The 23,635-nt window shown below is 45.2% G+C and overlaps 1 protein-coding gene across 2 annotated transcripts in view; it reads right to left on the reverse strand.

Annotated features, from left to right (window-relative positions):
- Positions 1-23,635, reverse strand: part of srbd1 (S1 RNA binding domain 1) — a 109,748-nt gene that overhangs the window by 60,706 nt on the left and 25,407 nt on the right. For both annotated transcript variants that reach the window (XM_041859033.1, XM_041859032.1), the window contains exon 15: positions 762-853. In XM_041859033.1, the coding sequence (XP_041714967.1) occupies positions 762-853 (92 nt within the window). The remainder of the gene's footprint in view (positions 1-761; positions 854-23,635) is intronic.

A 23,635-nucleotide genomic window follows, 5' to 3' on the forward strand; every position in this document is an offset into this window, starting at 1 on the left:
GGTTGCAGGTTAATGTCAGTGCTTGAGAGCTACCTACAACTGAAGTTATTGACCTTAAAACAAATGCAGTAGTGTGAGAAAGTCCTGGGCAACATAAGCATAGAGGATATGTTGTGTCAAGGTTGACCCCTTCATGACTGAGTAGTTTAGTGGGTAGACAGACACACAGACAGACAGATAAGCAGGCAGGCAAGCCTACAGTGCTGTCAGTTGTGTTCTGCAGGGCACTTCCGCTCTCTCATCCTTACAGGCACACAGACAGTGGGTGCGATGAGAGCTGCCAGGCCAGACCAGACAGCAGAGATGAGAGCTGCCAGGCTAGACCAGACAGCTCAGAAGAGCAGACTAGACAGTCCAGCAAAGAGCTAAGCAACCAACATAGCAACGGACGCTTTGGTTCATTATGTAGACCGGTCAGGATTTGGCAAGTTCTAGCAACGGACGCTAACTGCTAATTAGGGCAGCAGGTTGCCTTGTGGTTAGACCGAAAGGTTGCATGTTTGAATTCCCAGAGCCGACAAGGTGAAAAGTCTGTCGATGTGCCCTTGAGCAAGGCACTGAACCATTATTTGATCCAGGGGCGCCATACTACTTTGACTGACCCTGTAAAACAACACATTTCACTGCACCTATCTTGTGTTTGTGACAATAAAACATATATTTTCTATTTATCAAATCCCATTGTGATGCGGGGGGAGGACACATTTTGGCAAGTGGACACTATTTGGCATGACAGGCCCATTGACTGAGGTGTTTCTCACCTGCACTCCTCAGGTTCGGGTCCAGATCAGGCATCTCCTTCACTGCCTCTGGGCTCACACTGTAGATGGATGCCCCTGCCTCGCTGGTGATGCTGAGACAGAGAGAACACGTGGTTAAAGGGATAGTTCAGCATTTTGGCAATTAAGTCCCTTTTCTACTTACCCAGAGTCAGATGAACTCATGGACACCATTTGTATGTCTCTGCGTGCAGTTTGAAGGACATTAAAGGTAGTTTCTGGACCCAATGCTAACTAGCGTTAGCGCAATGACTGGAAGTCTACAGGAGCAGCTAGCATCACCCAACAGTAGTCAACCAGTGGCTGAACTACTCGCACTCATACCAAAGCCCACTTGTACAGTTACAATCTTCTCAAAAGGTTCTTGAGTATATCAGTGTCAATATTCTTTTATTTTCCTCCTGCCTCTCCTTTCTACTAAAATATTATCTTCTCACAAAGCATCAGTACTTGATTGTTAAGTCCGTAAGGCCCTGCTGTAAGGCCCTGCTGTACCTTCCTGCCTTTTACTCCAACACTCTTTTTCTTTGACTATCAACAACATCATAAAAATCACGTTTGTGAGACTGATCCACATAGCTTTTAGGGAAGCTTTTAGGAGAAGTTACCTACAAAGAACGAAAAAAGTAAGCAAATGGGGAAGAGATGGAGGAAAAAGAACAGTGGAGAAGAAAACACATAGGCCTAATAAAGACGTACAAAAATAATAAGATGAAGGTTAATAAGAAGGCTAAGTGGAAGAAAAAAAATAGTGAATGTAACGTTACTGTCACAACCATCACATCACTCAGAGAGCCCCTCCTTCCACTGATGGATTCTCATCCTCAGCACCACTTAGATGGCTAGCGGCAACTGCACCATTATCTACAAATCAATTAATTCACTCAGGAACAAGCTCTCCTTTCTCTGTCCGTGACCCTATGTCGCAGACACCGACTCAATAGATCTAACCTTTCACCATGGTAATTATCTCTAGTTCTCTTCCAACTCTGGTGATCACAGACCTTTTCATCAAGCAAATAGGGTTAGAGAGCAGGGCGAATGCTTCTGCTCTTTTATCTACGTTAACGTGCCTAGGGCATGTTCTCAACTATATAACTCTACATGCATACATATATTCAAAACGTTATTAGTTATTCTTTTCAATTCTATGACTAATTGGTCGTAAAGCACTCAAGCACATCCAAATGCCTTAACAATTTTACCACTGTGTTGCTTGTTACTTTTAAAATATGGCCATTATTTCCAAAAATATACCTGATGTGAGGGCAAAAGCCAAAAGGTGGAGCCCCAGCAGACTTAAGACAATGTAAGGTGATGCAGAGCTAAAGGACAGAATGAATCTTTAACTAATGGACTCAACCTCCAAGCTTAGTTTTTGTGTGTGTGTGAGTGCGTGAGTGAATGCACAACCCTGCAGAACAGAGAACCCAGTTGTAGTGTGACACTACTGCCATCTAGGGGAGTAGTATGTGTACCGCTACGGTTTGCTTCAACAGCAGACGGTGACAACTGATAAATAATACAATACATAATTCAATCCTTATTGGGAACTTGGGACTGAATAGGCTTAGCACTTCAGATATGTCTGGCCCATAAACACCAGTCATATTAAACAAATAACAAAACATTTGGAAATAATTAGGAATAATATTAACATCATCCTTGTGAAGCTCAGAGTAGTCTTCACGGAACCACCCGTACCCGAATACCCGAGACCTGATCCTGGACCCAAGCAGGTCCGGATCCAGAATTCTAAATAATGTCACAGGTCTGGGTTGGAATATGATATGATTGTCACGGGTTTCGAGTATGTGTAATTTTAACTGACTTGTCCGGAAGGACCCATACAGATCCGAACGCGACTCCTGCAGTAGAGGGAGAGAGAGAGAGAAATTGTATATTTCATGCTACTGCTCTTTGCTTTTCACGAGTGGCGCGTGTGTTGTTGTTGGCCAATCATAAGACATCAAAGTGGCAATAGGCTACAGTCATAGAGCCTCCGTTTGGGGCAAAATTTAGGAGAATCAATGGAAGATAGAATTAAAATGATGGAATTAAAAGTTAAAAGGAGAAGGATAGGCTGCAACAGAGTTGTTGTTTGTAACTGTGTAGGATGAGAAAGCGTATGTAGCCTCAATTAGCCTAGCTAGTTAGCTAGCTAACTTAACTAGCTTCTCCTGGTTTGATGCAGTCAAGACAGGTACTACGTAATCATATCGGATAATAAATAACCTATGGCAGCTACACTATATAATATGCCATTTAGCAGACGCTTTTATCCAAAGCGACTTACAGTCATGTGTGCATAAATGTTTTACATATGGGTGGTCCCGGGGATCGAACCCACTAGCCTGGCGTTACAAGTGCCATGCTCTACCAATTGAGCTACAGAGGACCACAAGTATGACCATAAGTATGTGGACACCTGCTCGTTGAACATCTCATTCCAAAATCATGGGCATTAATATGGAGTTGGTCCCCCCTTTGCTGCTATAACAGCCTCCACTCTTCTGGGAAGGCTTTCCACTAGATGTTGGAACATTGCTGCGGGGACTTGCTTCCATTCAGATTAGGCCTGGCTCGCAGTCAGCGTTCCAATTCATCCCAAAGGTGTTTGATGGGGTTGAGGTCATGGTTCTGTGCAGGCCAGTGAAGTTCTTCCACACCGATCTCGACAAACCATTTCTGTATGGACCTCGCTTTGTGCATGGGGGCATTGTCATGCTGAAACAGGAAAGGGCCTTCCCCAAACTGTTGCCACAAAGTTGGAAGAACAGAATCAACGAGAATGCTGTAGCGTTAAGATTTCCCTTCACTAGAAATAAGGGGCCTAGCCCGAACCATGAAAAACAGCCCCAGACCATTATTTCTCCTCCACCAAACTTTACAGTTGGAACTATGCATTGGGGCAGGTAGCGTTCTCCTGGCATCAGCCAAACCCAGATTTGTCCGTCGGACCGCCAGATGGTGAAGCGTTATTCATCACTCCAGAGAGAGTGTTTCCACTACTCCAGAGTACAGTGGCAGCGACCTTTACACCACTCCAGCCGACACTTGACATTGCGCATGGTGATCTTAGGCTTGTGTGCGGCTGCTCGGCCATGGAAACCCATTTCATGAAGCTCCCGACGAACAGTTCTTGTGCTGACGTTGCTTCCAGAGGCAGTTTAGAACTCGATAGTGAGTGTTGCAACCGAGGACAGACATTTTTTTACACGCTACGTGCTTCAGCACTCAGTGGTCCCGTTCTGTGAGTTTGTGTGGACTACCACTTCGCGGCTGAGTCGTTGTTGCTCCTAGAGATTTCCATTTCACAATAACAGCACTTACAGTTGACCGGGGCAGCACTAGCAGGGCAGAAATTTGACGAACTGACTTGTTGGAAAGGTGGCATCCTATGACGGTGCCACGTTGAAAGTCACTGAGCTCTTCGGTAAGGCCATTCTACTGCCAATGTTTGTCTATGGAGATTGCATGGCTGTGTGCTCGATTTTATACACCTGTCAGCAACAGGTGTGGCTGAAATAGCCAAATCCACTCATTTGAAGGGGTGTCCACATACTTTTGCATATATACTGTATTAGTCTACTATAGCGAAAGGTTGGCTTGGTTGGTTGCTGTCTCTCCCTCCCTCCTCCCGTGTCACTCGCTCACACTCACAGTAGCCTACACACACTGCACAGCCCCTGCTAGAGCATCACCTCTCTCTACCTCCTCTCCCTCGCGCTGTATCAGCTCAGGTTAATAAAGTAGCTTAAACATTTACTTCTCTGCTGCTTCCATCACTTGGATCGGACCGGGTCTGGAACGGATCTAGTTGTCCTCGGGTCCGTTCGTAACGCGTCTCTATATTTACATTTTTTATTTATGTATATCGGGTCCGGATGGGAAAGCCCCAGGTCCATTTTGGAAGGCCTCTAGCTCAGAGTCAAACCTAGCCACAGTAATATTTCAATGTTAATTATTTTCAACATGTTAAATTCGCTGTTGAAATGAGGATGATAGAACTACTACTACTGAGTGTACACATCTATTGTAGGCTAATGACTGAGCAATGGTGGGGGAATTGAAAACATTAAAGGAAAACTCCACCCAAAAACTATCTTTTGGTATTTGTTTCATTAGTTCATTGTTGACATAGTCCCAAAATGTTTTACTTGTCAGCAATCAAGTTTTCAAGATATGCAACTTTCAAAATATAGAAATCATCTCTGTATGATGCATTTTGCATCATATGATGCTTTTTGTATCATCTCACAATTGCCAGATTATCCTCCATGTCCGGTTAGAGGTGTTAGCATAAGTCATGCCACTAATCCATCCTCCATCTTTAGGGTATGCCCTTTTCCCTTTCCTCTAGGATAGACAGATCAGATGGGGGAGTATCTCTACTCAGGATCCATATCTAGCTGACCTTTGTGATGCGAGGTCAGCGACTGCCCCTCTCACACTCACTGTTGGTACAACCAAACCTCTTTTAAGATCCCTTTCTCACTACAGCCACATCAAAAGACCATAGAATGGGGGCCTCTGCCACGACAACCTTGCCAATTAGTACCATCCTCTTAGCTAGAGCCGGCAGAAGTCTTCTGACAAGAATCACATTTTAAATGAACTCGTCCCCTCTCTCTCTCTTTCTCCCTCCCCCTTTCGACTACGGCTGCATCAGCCCCCCCCACTGCTGACAGCTGACATGTCGTCGTAGCGACAGCGCTAACGAGCGCTGGCACATGACCTTCAGCAGGGTCAGAGGAGATGGAGCCGGGAAGCTGGTCATTAATAAGACAGTCAGATGGATTAGGAGGCCACAGCGCAGGGCACACACCCAAACACACACCCTTCTCACACAGAGAGGCAGAGGGACAAACAAACAAATAGCCATAGTGACAAGGACAGACACAAGACACACACAAAAAACAGAGAAATACAGAGGGACAGATGTGACAAAGAGGCTGACAAACTAGAGAGAGATACAATAAACACTGTGATTGAGATAGACAGGCATAGGACCATATATAGTAAAGAGTGTGCATGAAGCAGGGACCAATGGCAGGCCACAGACAGATATAAGATCATGTCCTGTATGGATATAGGAGGACCCTGGCAACAAGCCAAACTGACACACACGGGCATACGCACATGCTGATGAGAGTGAAGCAACAGGATGGTTGTTCTGTTCTCCCATCTCTCTCTCTCTCTCTTTCTTGCTTTTAAGTTATGTACCCAGTAGGTCTCTCAGGTCACTGGCCTTTTAACTATCCCAAAGCCTAGGACCAAGAGGCATGGAGAGGCAGCCTTTCATTATTATGCCCTCAGCCTCTGGAATAGCCTGCCAGAGAACCTGAGGGGAGCCGAAACTGTGGACATATTTAAGAGATCTTAAAACACATCTTTTTAGCTTTGCTTTTCCTCAGGGTGCTTTTTAGTCGTTCAGTTTGTGTCATTCTTTTGTTTGTTATCTTATGTTTGTTGTGTAGTAAATATTTAAATATTTCAGCTTTTATTTTCATCGTTTTTTATTAGTTTTTTCCTGTAAAGCACATTGCGTTGCATTCCATGTCTGAAATGTGCTGTATAAATAAAGCTTGATTTGATTTGATTCTCTCCCTCCCTCCCTCGCTCACCACTCCAGAGCCTGGAGGCAGCTCCTCAGACACAGGCCCATCTGGACCGACACCTCTGACAAACACACAATATAAATATACACAAGTTCATGTACTATCTCGCTCACGCAGGCACACACACACGCACACACACACACAGTAGAGCAGGTTCCAGAGCTGACCAGTGAAGGGGAATAGTCTTTCAGTGTTGATGGTTTGATAGCAGGCCAACACCAGTCTCTTAGAACAAGGCCTAATGATCTCTGACAAATACAGGCAGTGCTGAGCCGAGGAAGGACATCCATCCACTGACAAGGCCATGGGTCTCCCTCTACGTCAGTGAGGCAGCAACCACAGAGACAAGAAAATAGGCCAAGCAACAAATAAACACATACAAACACACACACACACTCTCTCTCTTCCTCATTAAGTGATATGTGACACAGTGGGATGCTCTGGGTCAGTTGAAAGAGAGTCTGTACAGCTATTGTCTGTCCCAGGGGAAAGTGCCCCCCAAAAAACCTCTACAGTCATATAAGAAAGGGATAGACAGAGGAAAGGGAGAGAGAGAGAGAGACAGGGAGAGAGGCTAGCCCCTATCATGTCTGAATTAATTAGCAGTGCCGCCGGGGCAGCTAGTAGCAGCCCTGTCATAGATACAGCCTAGACCTCTTGTCTCCACGGCACCCAGACCATCGTCATGGCGCGGGCATCGCCGTGGCAGCCAGCAGAAGGTTGTCTGTGCCCTGCGCTCTGGCCTAAGTGGACACTAACACACACACTGCCACATTACAAGCACAAAGTCAACGGATGCCACTGAGTGAAAAGGATGACTTGGTGGCCCTTCAGGGTTGTCACTCACTTACTCAGACCATTGTCCCTGGTTCCTGTCCTGGGGCAAAGTCACAGCCAAGCCCCCTCCAATCCCCTGTCTTACTGTAGCCCTCTTCCTTTCTCACACCCCCTCCATGCCACTGCCCCTGACGGCCAGTCATGACTGACATTGGGAGAGACGGATACAAGCTTTGATACTTCACCCCCCTAGACCCCTCCCTCAAACCACTCCTTAATTAAAATTCAGCATCAGCTCATCAGATCTGTTAGCGAGGAGCAAGGACGATATCATCCCCATGGTGACATGATACAGAAAACTGTGAAACAGAGACAGGAATCAGCAAATCCCCAAACAAAATGAAACTCAGTCTGCTTTTGGCCTTTGAGTCTATTAGGCACCACAAAGTTTAAGATGGGGTTGCACTGATAAAAGAGTGGGTCATGAACAAGATAAAAATGACTATACTTTCTCCAATTAAAACCCCATAACTCATTGAACTGAATATATCTCTCCATTAAACCCCACAACTCATTGAACTGAATATGTCTCTCCATTAAACCCCACAACTCATTGAACTGAATATGTCTCTCCATTAAACCCCACAACTGTAAATGTGTGTCTCTCCATTATGACCCTGGCAAACAATCTCCTCAATGACATCACAGGTTACAAATATTGTGTTCTACTTTGTGACATCACAATTTACAGAAAGATTATTCACCTTTGTGAGATCCCTATTGACAAAAAACACATTACAGTACAGAATATTCTCCTTTGTGTCATCACCACTTACAGATCAGAGAATATTATAGTCCCAGTCGGTAATCACGTAATAATAAGGAATTCCTCTCAACCACGGCCACAAATTGGGGAAAACCAACATTCTTTCCTATTGACCCACATTGTAAAAGAAGCAACTTCGTCATAGATTTTTTGTTATACAGAAATAACAAAACATGCCGAAAAGCTGCTTTGTTGTTCAATGTACATGTAGCCAGGTCAAAAATCCCGACCTACGGTTTGCAATGCTCCCACTTAGGGATATAGAGCCTGCGAGAAGAGCCCTGTGGCTTCAGGCTATTCGGTGTGTGAGTTTGGAAAATGTGAGGACGCGGTGTCCAAGTAGGCTACATGTAGCTGTGTGTGTGGATAACATTTCATCACAGTTAAGACATTAAACATCTTTAGTACAGTCCGTTTGTAAATACACTCACTACTTGTAGCTGTATAGTCCGTTTGTTTGTGTTGTTGGTCTTGGCTAGCTTAATGTTCCGGTCGGTAGCTAGCTAGCACTCACACACTCAAGTGGCTGCTAGCATCGTCATGAAAAAGGGCATGAGGGAAGCCCTTCAACTGGGTTTCCCAAACTCGGTCCTGGGTACCCCAATGGGTGCACATTTTGGTTTTTGCCCTAGCACTACACAGCCGATTCATTTAATCAACTAATCATCAAGCTTAGATTATTTGAATCAGCTGTGTAGTGCTATGGCAAAAAACAAAAAGTGCACCCCTTGGGGTACCCAGGACCGAGTTTGGGAAACGCTGCCCTACAATATTACGTTTTTCTAAGTTGTGAGAACGCTAGGGAGCAGGCAATGTTGAAAAGTAATCTTTAGACAGTTTTTGCTGCGAGCCAATGGGGTAACCTAGGTAACTACAGCTTGTTTTCCCCACAGGCGGGCAGGGTTGCGACTTTCTATCTAATACCGACTGGGTCTATTGTACTACTTTAGGACCTCTGATATCATTGGAACAATCCTCTGTGACATCACCAATCAGCGATCACTAAATACAAAATACCATGGTCTCAACATCTTCAACAATACCATCAGTGCAATCACTCAAATAATGATCATCTCAAGGCTTTGTCCAACATCTACATCCAATTCCCTGACTGCCCTGCCACATGGTTCCAATCAGCCGATCCAGGAAGAGAAAGGCCATACAGCCTCCTATACTGATTTGAATAGACTGATTATAATTCAACTCAACTTCATTAAACTGATGAGGTTGTAAAGGGGTGATTACAAAAAGGGAAATGGATTGCTCTCCTTAGAGCTTCTTTTAAGGTTTTCAGTGAAAGTGATGCATTTTTGTGTGAATGGATGTATTCTGCCACGCTTTACACAAACACACACACACACACACACACACAGACACAGACACACACACACACACACACACACACACAGCTCAAACAGCTTTGCCCCATTGTTCAGTCAGCTGCAAAGCCTGACCCGGGGGACTGTGGCCGGAGGATTGATGATCAGATACCGGCCCTGTCGGAAAATGATGACATTTTTCACCCAGAAAAGGGTCCAAATGGCAGGTGTCAGGGGCCGTCAGTCTCACACTTGGTGCTAGGAGGCAGGAAGCGCCCAGTCAGCGTGGGGCCCCGTCAACGCCACACTCCAGCTGCCACCGCAGAGCACGTCTGAAAAGAGCAAAGTCTCACAGCCACTCACATCAATCTGGTGGCAGACGCTCGTCACACACGCAGACACACACACACACACAGTCACTCACACAAACATGTCACACATGTTTAACAAACACACACACACACACACACACACACACACACGGCCGAGTAGAGAGCGTTGGCGCCCTAAGGGGAGAGAGATTGCTATGCTTGGCCACCAGTGGGGCAGCAGGGTGGCACGTTGTTGGCCACCTGTGAGTACCCACAGCCCCCACGCTCCCATTCAAACCATATCTATCTACTGGTCAGCCTGGGCACAAACTGTTCATAGCAAGCCTCCATTACGACTTGTGTACATTTTGAGAGGGGGGATATTTCTCAAATGTCTGGGCTCTTGTCTCATGTTCTGTATCATCTGGTAAAATGTGCAATTACTCATATAGACTTTATTGTGCATCTTGGTTTCCATTCTTGGTTTCTATTCCATCTCAATCTTAAAATGGAGCTTGAGGCCACTTAAAATAAGTCCTTCTCATAGATATACACACAACTGATTCCTTGGGCCAATTTAAAGGCGAGTGACTGCCATTGCATGCATTCAGATGTGGCATTGAGGTTTCCATGTTTTGATGTTTCTTTCTTTCTTTCTCTAATGTCCAATGGCCATGAAGTCCCTTCAAACGGCCCCGCAGAGCCAAATGAAGCATGAAATGTGCAGCGCAGTAAAAGTGTTATTGCTGGAGATTGGCTCCAGCCACTCTGAGTCGCTGAGAGACGTACACATGGAAATGAACACATACACGTCTGTGGGGATTTGACGCTTTGAGTTCGTGGCGACAAAGAACCTCGCTTCATTCTCACAAAAAGCCCATGACATCAGCATATCTTTGCGTAAATTAGGGAAAATGTACACCGAGTAGTGTCAAAAGCTAACTCGTTAAGAACAACTATAAGATTCTGATTACGTATGTGTTATGGTTGACAAGAAATATACCGCTAATGTACCATACGAGTGTCAGGCATAAATATATGTCGGATAAGACGTTCAAGTTGATTAAAATCTGCAGTATACTGTATGTGGATGTGTATAGGAGAGACGATGTAACAGTCCTTAATACAGAGCTCTTGAGAAGTGAGCCAACAAGGGACACTCAGTGACAGCAGGAGAGGACACGAGGACGTGTTCCTGAGGCGCTGCTGGGTAAAGGAGCGGACAGTGGAAGTAGGAAGAGCGCCCCAGTCCGTACCACAGTCCAGACCCCGTGTCCGTCAGTCTGTCCTTTGTGATTCATGTGGCTAACCTTCAGTGAGCCTCTAGGCTCCTGGCTTTTCTCTGTAATTATCCAGGATCCTAATCACCCTAGCCAGGATCCCTGCCTGCCTGGCTGGCTCCCTCCAGGGCCCAGGCCACATCATCATGGGCCAAACCCCCCTCAGCCAGCAGTGATCTCATTCCACCAGGAGCAGGGTGGGATCCAAGAGCAGTGATTACCTGAAGACAGAGCAGAGTACGACCAAGGACAGAGCCTCACCACCACTAGTAGTACTGCGGTGAGGCAGGCAGGCAGGGACATCAGGCCTTATACACTCTGACAGTACAGGGACTGTGGGGAGAAGCTGCTTGTTACAGAGCCACTCACTGACAGGACTCATCACTACTCGTCTCTCTCTACGCTACTGGTTCCTGGACAGCAGATACTTGGCTATACATGGAGCTTAGGACCTGGGCTGAGGCTCACAGGCTTAGATAGGTGAGGACAATAAAATCTCCAACTAACACTGTCATAGGTTTGGCATTTAAGGTGAACTCACCAAACATTCTACACCTGCTTGAAATCAATAATCTCTGTTACATATCACATATCTCTCTCTTTCTTAAGGAAGTGTCACTCAAAACCTCTGAACACAAACCACTGAGCAGCAGTGCCTTGCCACAGCAAAACACCAATACAACCCCAGACTGGATGGACAGACAGACCGACAGATATAGACAAAGAGAGAGTCTTGGTCCATCCATTAGTCCATATCATGCAGAATGAAACTGATCTGGAAAGACTGGCTAGCCGGTGGCATTGGGGATGGGCCTTGGGGTCTCTGATACTGGGTGGAGGGGGATTGCGGTTGGGGGAGGTCATCTCTGTTCACGTCTGCCTTTAGGAGTGACAGAGTGACAGGGGGGCAGGGGGGAGGTGAGGGGGACATGGTGCCAAGCGGTCAAGGGAACCAAGCACTCTGTATCATGACCACTACCCAGAGAGCTACAACTCTGCTCTGATGGGATTAATGTCCGCTGATTAATGTCAGCTGAGCTCGTCCTTCACATGGACACCCACCGGCCACGCCATGATGCCCATCTCCTCCATGTGCATGTCCAGTTACACACATTCTCTATCGCAGACTTACCCAGTGCTTAATTTGAGCTGGCACCTCTCAGTTTTGGACTGTTTCGTTCCGTAACCTATTTGTCCGGATCTGGTACCTCTCCTGGCATGAAGAATCATTTTCACTGTTTGCAATGTAAAATTTCCAACAAAAGCGATCAGTGTTAATTTGAGTTGCCTCCTCTATAATTCTCCTGCCCCTTAAAAAACATACTGTGAAAACGTGCCTGATATTATAAGAATTGACTCATGTTGGGCCGACCCAGGCTTATGGTTTGCTCAACATTGTAGGCTAGAGACCAACGAGTGGCCGTTGCTGTGTTGAGAGAGAAGTGCACCTGAATCTCTCACATAACTAGAGTGAGATTCACTAAAATGATATAATTCTACACCAGGAGTAAGCCTATAATGTAGCCACAGAGGATCAATATAGCATATAATTTTTTGGGGCCTAGCTGTGGATTGTGTGTAGCCCAATCCCAAGGCATAGCCTTCAGTCGGGAACGCATGGCAAATCTGTTAGTGAACAGCATGCAGTCAAAATATGCATTTCGCAATATTTCAAATACAATCGTGGGAAAACACAGGTTGGAAAGCAAATGGCTCCTGATGGAAAGAGAAGACTAATCCGTCTGTAGGCTACCAAAATATTATATCAACTTTCAAATAGGCATATTGTGCGAACAGCATTGTTTTACAAAGTAAAACAAGAGAGATAGGCTTTTGGCACGAGCGCATCGGCCATCGCCGGTGAGTGAGCTGCGCATCATTGGGTGAGTCAGTGAAACTGGAAAGCTTTTTTAGGGCTATAATTTCCTCATATTGTACAATATGTGTCACTCTGCAAACCTAGGCCTAGGCTATTGGTGGAATCAAGACAAGGTTGTTGTTTTTTTATCTCAGATTCTCAGTTTGTCAGTGTCAAAGTAGCCTGCCATGTCGATCATTTGTGCGGTATTAAAAAATAATTGCATGAAATGCGTTTATAAAAGGCCACATTTTTTCTGGACCCTAGGTTACAAGAATAATCCCCCATGTGTGCAACTTCTGCAAGCACCTCTACTCTACTGCTCTATGCCACTACGCAAAAGCAATGATAATGCATGCAATGCTTTATTATAAAGGTTATATGTTTTTCATGCATTCCGGTACCTTAGAGCCCCCCCCAGGTCACCCCCCTATAGCGCTCACTTTTTGTTCCGGCAACTCCTGATTTACAAATCAAGCACTGTCTTACCACATCCTGAGTACTGCTGTAGCAGAACCCAAACTAGAACAAAAAATCTGGACTGTCTGTGTGTGGACTGCTTTCAAAGGTGCATCATTATCCTAAATGTATTGAGTCAATACAGGCATAAAATCAACTTAAACCAACTGAACTGGCAGAAGTCAGGACAAACTGTAACCCTGGCCCGGCAGACAGGGAGGCGGGGGGTAGGCGGGTGGGTGTCACTGCATTGCGCTCGTCTCAGTGACACATCTTAGGTCACTGTCACCGACATCGGCTGGTATCCAGCACTGAGGGCTGCCTATCTGAGGGGTGGGACACGGGTAGAGAGGAGTGTCCCCTGTCCAGCAGCCACTGAGCCCTGAGAGGGCGTTTATGCGCTGTGACAAAGGCTGCGTGTTCGATGGCCTGCGGCTAATACAGCGTGACAGACAAGGTCACACTGTGGAGGGAATGGGACTGTCAACCGGCCATCCTCTCACACTTGATAATGAGACTGGGAAGGTACGTGTGGCGGGCCACCGTGAGGAGAACACACACACAGAGAGTACAGGAAGAATACACACACACTGCATACAGTATGTTGGACATATCTGAAGTGACCTATGGGAGTACTCCTCTCCCCACTCTCCTCCACACTAGGGCTGTGGCGGTCATGAAATTTCATCAGCAGGTGATTGTCAAGCAAATAACAGCCGGTCTCATGGTAATTGACCGTTAATTAATATAAACACATTTAGCATCTCCTGGCTTCCACGCATAGCCTACAAGCCACTGATGCAGACCTTTAGAACATCTACATTTATGTAACTTTAGTTGTGATACAAACATTGGGATTTTTAATACATTCTAAGGCTGCATGATGCGACTAATGATGATTTGAAAAAAAGGCACATGAAAGGCGCAGGTTGTACACACTTCATCAGTCTCTCATTCTCAATTTGACAAGCACTTGATAATGCCTCAAATTTCCCGGCGGCATCCCCTTTGTGTGGCCGTAATGCCCCCTAAAAAATGCCATGCCTTTTGCGGCCAGTGGCCATTGTGCCCTTGGGCTGAATATAATAAATATAATTCCCTTCTCCCGGCTGCGTGCTCCGAAGCACCTCTCACTCACATGGCTCTCAGTTATATGATCCGGTCTTTCTCACAGGCTACAAGTGAAGACGTGCGTCCTTATCCAATTCCGAGGTACATATTGAAGATATTGGAAGAACTGTCCACATTTACTTTTCGTCAGCCAACAAGATGAGTAGGCCTAACGAACAGCAAAAGCACTAGCCTATGTCAATCTACTATCCCCCATAGTACAAAGGTTGACCTATTCTATCTATAAATAAATATTCCAAACATAGTCTGGGACAGTTGAGGTATACGATAGATCCCAAATTAATACAACCACTAACATCCCAAATTTTTTTTTAAGCAAATGAGTCTGAAAACAGAACGTTTAGCTTAAAATGTTGATAAACTGTTAGGCTATTTCTTCACATGATAAGCGCAGCAATGCGCACATGGCAGTAGGCTATAAGCGTGAATGTTCCATTAGCGGGAAAACCGCAAATGTGATTATGCATTATCTTCCCCAAACTTGAAACTCACACGCTGCGTATGTATGCCAGTTAGGCTCTACACCCGTTGTAAAGTGGATTCATGTACTTAATTTTAAGAAGTTATTTGGCCACTTTATTTGAGATACAAAACTTACCAAAACACATAGGCCTATGGGCTAGGCTACATGAGGTGTGCGACTGTGATTTGAAAAAGTTGCAAAAAAAGGCATGCGCTGTTTCTGGCCTTACTGCACACAAGCTGGGCATCATTCACAAGTGATAATATATCATTCACAAGTGATAGGCTAATATTGTCACCCATCAGACTATTCTTGATTTAATCTTGTCTTTACATATACTAAATAATATGTGTGAAATTTGTTTGGATTTAGAATGGACCATTATCATGCACCTGTCTCGAAACGGAGGCAGGGGGAAAAATACATGTAATCTATGCACTTAAATAGCGAATGGAAGTCGCTTTTCCCGTGGTTCATTTTCATGCCAGCCAGGTAGGCTATACTCCTGTTGTAAAGAGAAGCAATGTGCTTAATATCAGAAAAGTTGAGAAATAAATATAATAGGCCTACCCTATAGAAAGCTGATGGGATCCTCCTCTTTTAAAAAGAGGCCATCACTCTGTTTTCTCATGCAATTTCATAGCCTATAGAAATGTTGCACAACATGAGCTCATAGGCTCTCATTAAGTGTTGAAAATGTATGCACTCACTAACTGTAAGTCGCTCTGGATAAGAGTGTCTGCTAAATGACTAAAATGTAAAATGTAAATGTTTTTGATTAGATTTTCGATTACATTTGCATTGATGTCAGAGTGATTAGAGGGACAATAGAGTGCTGAGTACCAGGCAGTTAGCAAGTTTGGTAGGCTACTAATGACCATCAGCAGCATCAGAGCTTGGAGAAGCCTAATTACCGTGACTAAATTTTACATTTACATTTTAGTCATTTAGCAGACGCTCTTATCCAGAGCGACTTACAGGTAGTGAGTGCATACATTATTTTTATTTATATTTTTTTCATACTGCCCCCCCGTGGGAATCGAACCCACAACCCTGGCATTGCAAACGCCATGCTCTACCAACTGAGCTACATCCCTGCCGGCCATTCCCTCCCATACCCTGGACGACGCTGGGCCAATTGTGCGCCACCCCATGGGTCTCCCAGTCGCGGCCGGCCCAGGATCTCTAGTGACACAGCTAGCACTGCGATGCAGTGCCTTAGACCACTGCGCCACTCGGGAGACCAAACGGGAGACTAAACGGTCATGTGGAATTTGACTGCCATCATGACTCGTGACCGACGGTGTGGCGGTAATACGGTCACGGTAACCGCCCTACTCCACCCCCCTCTGTGGTGTCATTTGACCAGTGAGAGCTCAGACATAATTAAGACACAGCTCTCACAGGGGTGAGGGGAAGAGATTAGAGATAGAGGTGGGCTGACAGACAGGACAGGGGTGAGGGGCAGAGATCAGAGATAGAGGTGGGCTGGCAGACAGGACAGGGGTGAGGGGAAGAGATTAGAGATAGAGGTGGGCTGACAGACAGGACAGGGGTGAGGGGCAGAGATCAGAGATAGAGGTGAGCTGGCAGACAGGACAGGGGTGAGGGGCAGAGATCAGAGATAGAGGTGGGCTGGCAGACAGGACAGGGGTGAGGGGCAGAGATCAGAGATAGAGGTGGGCTGGCAGACAGGACAGGGGTGAGGGGCAGAGATCAGAGATAGAGGTGGGCTGGCAGACAGGACAGGGGTGAGGGGCAGAGATCAGAGATAGAGGTGGGCTGGCAGACAGGACACGGGTGAGGGGCAGGGATGAGAGATAGAGGTGGGCTGGCTGGCAGACAGGACAGGGGTGAGGGGCAGAGATTAGAGGGAAGTGGAGGCAGCAGCAGGCTGCAGACAGGCCATGGAGTTGTGGGAGGAGGAGAATCCCACAGCTTATATATCAGATCAGACTCAATAAGGCCAAGCCACCACGCCAACACTCCTCTTTAGTTATGGTACATATAAAGTGCCTTCCTCCACCATATAGGCTACTGTGCCTATATTAGAGCTAATTCAAAGAGAGAGCGAGTCATTATTAGAGAGATATACCGTGCAAAGGGACCTACAAGAGCAAAGACAGGAGCTGTAGAGAGAGAGGTGGCACAGGGACTCCATTCCTCATGGTCAGAGAGGGAGGCTCAACTCTATCAGAGCCATCTAAAGATGGTACAACTACCTTGCAAACACAGCCAACCACAGCCATGTTTTTTTATGTCAATGGGAGTCTTGCTCGAGTTATGCACATGGATCTGAAGTTAGAATTCAACCCTTAATGAAGATCTATTAATGGGACTGAAAGTAATAAAGCAGTCCTTACCATCCAGCCAATAGCTACATGATGTCAGATCACTGTTATTAAAGACAAATATAAAATCCCAGGAGTGGACTGATTGAACAGATAAAACTATATAAAGTATGAAAGATCATTCTCACTTAAAATTAACTTCTACACTTGGCTATCCTATTTCAAATCAAATGAATTAATCAAAATATACTATTTCATTCACTTGATTATTATTCCTTTTCTTGTTATTGCTTGAATTAGTAACTGTAGTAGAGGAAAGGAATAGAGGTGAAAGGGTAGTAAGGTATCGTAGAAATCTGTTGTACGTCACAGTCTTTGGTTCCCTGACAGGAATGGTGCACGGTAGGAAATAGAGCTGGGATTTTAATGATATCGATAATAACAATAAGTAGCATTTACTACAGGAATGTAAAGTTTGAAATGAAGTAAGACTGTGAATGTGGTGCATTGCTTACGAAACAATTGATAGCTACAACACTCAATATAGTAGTAGTAGTTTTAAGGATAACATTTTTAAAAAAGTAACTGGCGCACATGAATGTAATTCAGTCAAATGATCATGATATGGATTTTTGTCCATATCGCGCAGCTCTAGTAGGAAAGGTTTTCCTGGAAATCTGGTGAACGTCAGGAATAGTGTGAACAGACACACAGCTGTGTCCAGGCTGGAGGTTTTACCCCTGACCCCAAGCCCTGCACCTGCGCAGGACCCACTGCCTCCTGGACACAGCTGCCCTACATACAGTATGCACACACACACACTCATCTTCCCTACAGACACACACACACCTCCCCAACGGACGGACACACACACACACACACACACACACACACACACACACACACACATGCACACACAGTAGAAAAAAGCTTTTACACCCAAGAACATGGCTTAAGTCAGAGTGGAACGCCACACTATAGCTGGGCGATACGGACAAAAATCGATAGCGATAAATTGGCTGAATTGATGTGATAGCGCTAAATATAATGATACGTTTTTAACCACATTTTTAATCATTTAAAGTACTACTACTAGTTTGATGGTTGTAGTCATCAATTCTCCCATTAACAATCACCCATATTAGCAAACTTATTTCATTTCAAACTTCACATTTCTCTAGTATTGGCTACTTATCGTAATGAACGATATCAACAAAATGCCTCCGATAAGTGATCGGTATGGTCAGTGTCGATAATTTTCGGTATATAGTCCTAGCTCTACACAACACACAGACAAGTTCAACTGCAGTCTGAAAAGGTCACACTCCTGAACTTCAGTGAGCAGGTTAGCAGGTGAAGACAGAAGATGACTGGCTTATTAATAATAATATAATAATAATAATATGCCATTTAGCAGATGCTTTTATCCAAAGCGACTTACAGTCATGCGTGCATACATTTTTGTGTATGGGTGGTCCCGGGGATCGAACCCACTACCTTGGCGTTACAAGCGCCGTGCTCTACCAGCTGAGCTACAGAGGACCACTATTAACATATGAGTACATCTAACAACTCACTCAACAGGCAGATGTCTCCCTCCACCCACTCTCCCCTACCCCTCCAGTCCACCCAGACCCAGTCACACACTAAGTGGTGCAGCAGCAGGCCCCAGAGAGCCGGGTTGCCGTGGTCAGGGTAGGGGAGTCCCGGAGGCTCATTTCAGTGTGCCGGCTGCTGGCGCTGGCTGTCATTCCACAGGAGCAGCCAGGCGGAAGGGCAGCGGGGAGGAAGGCTGGGGGGGACGTGGGGATTGGCAGGGTGGGGAGCAAGGGGAGCACAGAGGGGTGGGGGGTGCACCTCAAGGGGTTCTGATCAAGCTGTGGCACAGGGAGACATATAGCAGACGGTACGAATGAGGCTGCCTCTTTAATTAACTTGTACAGAGATTGGAGCGCAGGAGAAGTGGTTGAAGTGTGTGTTCCTGGGCTAAGCGAGAGCAAGAGAGAGAGCGCAGACACACACACAATTGTTTTTACAAAACTTCTCAAGTTCACACAGGCATTCAACATAAGTTACCACTTAACAGAAGAATAGTATCATATGATACTGTATAATACAATCAAAATAAGTATATGATACTCATTCATGACATTATTCACTATAATGCTGTTCAATTCAATCATCTCCAAGACATTTGGTTACAAGAACTCTGGGATTAGCAGACTCAAGTCTTTTTGGAGTAAGAATATGTAATATCTAGTTGCAACCTTATGTACAAGACACATGTTTTTTCCATTCACAGCAGTTCTGAGGAAATTCACTTAGCGAGAGGCTCCGGTCGAGCCTTTCTTCACAGCGAAATACAAAGAATAATTGCATAGATTCGCCCAAAATAAAAATCACTATAAGGAGGGAACTGTTTCCAGTTGCTAAAACAGTCTGGGGGAAGGCGAGGTACAGAGCGGCCCTCGCCACAGTGTTACGGATGGGCCACATTTATCATGAGGAGATTAAATAAACTGTGTGGAATGTCTGGCCTTGGTTGGAGTGCAGAGAGGCCTTTGATGTAAGGCACTGCATTCACATTTTTCACCCACAGGATTCGCAGAGGTGTAGAGTGTCTAGTCACAGTAGTGAAGAGATTCACTGAGCCACGCTGCCTGTCAATCAACTCCTTCCCCAAACATAACTTGTGGACGGCACGACCGTTGTTGGTCAGGGACAGTCACAGCGAGCAGCCCAGCATCCTGTTCTTCTGATGCTTAGACCGCCATTCCGGCTCATCATCATCAAGATTACTTTGCGGTTGCCCTGGTCAACCAGGGGTCGATCAGCGGGACCAAAATCCTTGTGGGATGTGGAGTCACCACCATTGAAAAGGTAATTCCTCATCGCTAATGATCCTTCCCTTGACTCTTCAAATTACAATACCATAAAAAGGACTTAGGGAAAACCACAGTTCTCTTCAAGGAATGGAACTCTGGAAATCCAGAAGGCTGGAACTATTTTAAGCATTTTGAGGGGATTTGATTTGATCAAGCTGTTAAGAGCGAAATCCTAGGAAATATCTGGAGAGAAACAAAGTGTCTCTGCCTCACTCCAAAAGGGACATGTCTGCCTCACTCCAACAGGGACATGATGCTTTCACACATCTGAGACTGTGCAGGTTCCAGAAACACTGGCTGGACCCACTCTAGTCAAGGTCAGGCTACAGTCACCTTTTATACCAATGGAACCCTCAACCCTGTCTGCTCCAACATGGGACAGAGTCTAAACTAACTACTCAATAATTTACTTTAAGTGGGCTTGGAGAGGGACATGGCTGAAAGCGGGGCAAGATGTATGCTTAATAGAAATACCATCATTCTTTGGAGAGGAGAGAGTATCAGAGAGACCAGAGTGAAGCTGTGAAGCCGGGTCGTCTGATAAAAAGTAGAAACCCACAGACAGAGCACAGCCTAGTCTAGAGGGAGAGGCTAATACAGGACAGCCATTCAATACCACAAAAAAGGCAAGTTAGACATTCCTACATGTCACAAATTAAAACTAAGCCATTTTACAGAATACAGCTATTATCTGGAGGTGGATCTCTTGCTATGATGATGTGTTCCAGTTTTCCAGCTTTAAAAATAACTGTAACAGTAGAACCAAGTGAATGCAAACTTAATAAACAACCAGAAATATCAGCTTTGACCATTAGTTGGGAATAACAAAATACTGGCTTTCATGGGAGTCACGTGAGCCCTTGGGGGCTGAATACGTGTAGAACAGTCTGTAGCTCAACCTTATTTTGGGCTTACAGTGGGGGAAAAAAGTATTTAGTCAGCCACCAATTGTGCAAGTTCTCCCACTTAAAAAGATGAGAGAGGCCTGTAATTTTCATCATAGGTACACGTCAACTATGACAGACAAAATAAGAAAAAAAAAATCCAGAAAATCACATTGTAGGATTTTTAATGAATTTATTTGCAAATGATGGCGGAAAATAAGTATTTGGTCAATAACAAAAGTTTCTCAATACTTTGTTATATACCCTTTGTTGGCAATGACATAGGTCAAACGTTTTCTGTAAGTCTTCACAAGGTTTTCACACACTGTTGCAGGTATTGTGGCCCATTCCTCCATGCAGATCTCCTCTAGAGCAGTGATGTTTTGGGGCTGTCGCTGGGCAACACGGACTTTCAACTCCCTCCAAAGATTTTATATGGGGTTGAGATCTGGAGACTGGCTAGGCCACTCCAGGACCTTGAAATGCTTCTTACGAAGCCACTCCTTCGTTGCCCGGGCGGTATGTTTGGGATCATTGTCATGCTGAAAGACCCAGCCACGTTTCATCTTCAATGCCCTTGCTGATGGAAGGAGGTTTTCACTCAAAATCTCACGATACATGGCCCCATTCATTCTTTCCTTTACACGGATCAGTCGTCCTGGTCCCTTTGCAGAAAAACAGCCCCAAAGCATGATGTTTCCACCCCCATGCTTCACAGTAGGTATGGTGTTCTTTGGATGCAACTCAGCATTCTTTGTCCTCCAAACACGACGGAGTTGAGTTTTTACCAAAAAGTTATATTTTGGTTTCATCTGACCATATGACATTCTCCCAATCCTCTTCTGGATCATCCAAATGCACTCTAGCAAACTTCAGACGGGCCTGGACATGTACTGGCTTAAGCAGGGGGACACGTCTGGCACTGCAGGATTTGAGTCCCTGGCGGCGTAGTGTGTTACTGATGGTAGGCTTTGTTACTTTGGTCCCAGCTCTCTGCAGGTCATTCACTAGGTCCCCCCGTGTGGTTCTGGGATTTTTGCTCACCGTTCTTGTGATCATTTTGACCCCACGGGGTGAGATCTTGCGTGGAGCCCCAGATCGAGGGAGATTATCAGTGGTCTTGTATGTCTTCCATTTCCTAATAATTGCTCGCACAGCTGATTTCTTCAAACCAAGCTGCTTACCTATTGCAGATTCAGTCTTCCCAGCCTGGTGCAGGTCTACAATTTTGTTTCTGGTGTCTTTTGACAGCTCTTTGGTCTTGGCCATAGTGGAGTTTGGAGTGTGACTGTTTGAGGTTGTGGACAGGTGTCTTTTATACTGATAACAAGTTCAAACAGGTGCCATTAATACAGGTAACGAGTGGAGGACAGAGGAGCCTCTTAAAGAAGAAGTTACAGGTCTGTGAGAGCCAGAAATCTTGCTTGTTTGTAGGTGACCAAATACTTATTTTCCATAATAATTTGCAAATAAATTCATGAAAAATCCTACAATGTGATTTTCTGGATTTTTTCCCCTCAATTTGTCTGTCATAGTTGACGTGTACTTATGATGAAAATTACAGGCCTCTCTCATCTTTTTAAGTGGGAGAACTTGCACAATTGGTGGCTGACTAAATACTTTTTTCCCCCACTGTATGAGTGAAATGGATCCACTTGTCTCACAGCTGCTGTAGAGGTCCATTTATACACAATAGAATCTGAGCCTAAAAGTGCAGAGGCAGACCCCGTTTTTGGGCCTGGCAGCAGCTAACGACGAAGAACACAATACCCAAAGCGCCACCACCACCGGTCCCGCCATACACTTCTGAGTGGTTCTGGGCTGCAATCCAGTCCTGAACCAAAGTCAACAAACACACGTCGGCGCAAGAGAGACGATCAGAACTTTAGTCGTTATTTGGGTTGGATGGGATAGTGCTGCGCTGGTTACGGCGGCGGATGGACTGCGAGAGATATTTGTTCTTAATTAGAGGCGTTTAAACAAAGTCCAGATGGCATTTAAACCCACATGAATTACACATTCCAGGCCTGGCCCATATCCTTTAGCCTAGCCCCCCCCCCATTGCCCCATGCTAATTCTATTTTGTTACCTTTGTTAAAAGCCACAGGGTTTATTGATGAACGAAGCTCCCCTACATTTAACATTCTAATTGTCTTCTGAATGCTGAGAGGAACCTGTAGGCACCTCCTCTTAGTGACATTGACTCAGTTCCCTAGGTAGCCTGCATACAGCAGGAGACTATAGTTAGGACTTTGTTCTCTTGGTACATACAGCAGGAGACTACAGTTAGGACTTTGTTCTCTTGGTACATACAGCAGGAGACTACAGTTAGGATTTTGTTCTCTTGGTACATACAGCAGGAGACTACAGTTAGGACTTTGTTCTCTTGGTACATACAGCAGGAGACTACAGTTAGGATTTTGTTCTCTTGGTACATACAGCAGGAGACTACAGTTAGGACTTTGTTCTCTTGGTACATACAGCAGGAGACTACAGTTAGGACTTTGTTCTCTTGGTACATACAGCAGGAGACTACAGTTAGGACTTCGTTCTCTTGGTACATACAGCAGGAGACTACAGTTAGGATTTTGTTATCTTGGTACATACAGCATGAGACTACAGTTAGGATTTTGTTCTCTTGGTACATACAGCATGAGACTACAGTTGGGATTTTGTTCTCTTGGTACATACAGCAGGAGACTATAGTTAGGATTTTGTTCTCTCGGTACATACAGCAGGAGACTACAGTTA

This window comes from Coregonus clupeaformis, chromosome 31, assembly GCF_020615455.1.
Source record: "Coregonus clupeaformis isolate EN_2021a chromosome 31, ASM2061545v1, whole genome shotgun sequence".
In the NCBI taxonomy this organism is placed as follows: domain Eukaryota; kingdom Metazoa; phylum Chordata; class Actinopteri; order Salmoniformes; family Salmonidae; genus Coregonus; species Coregonus clupeaformis.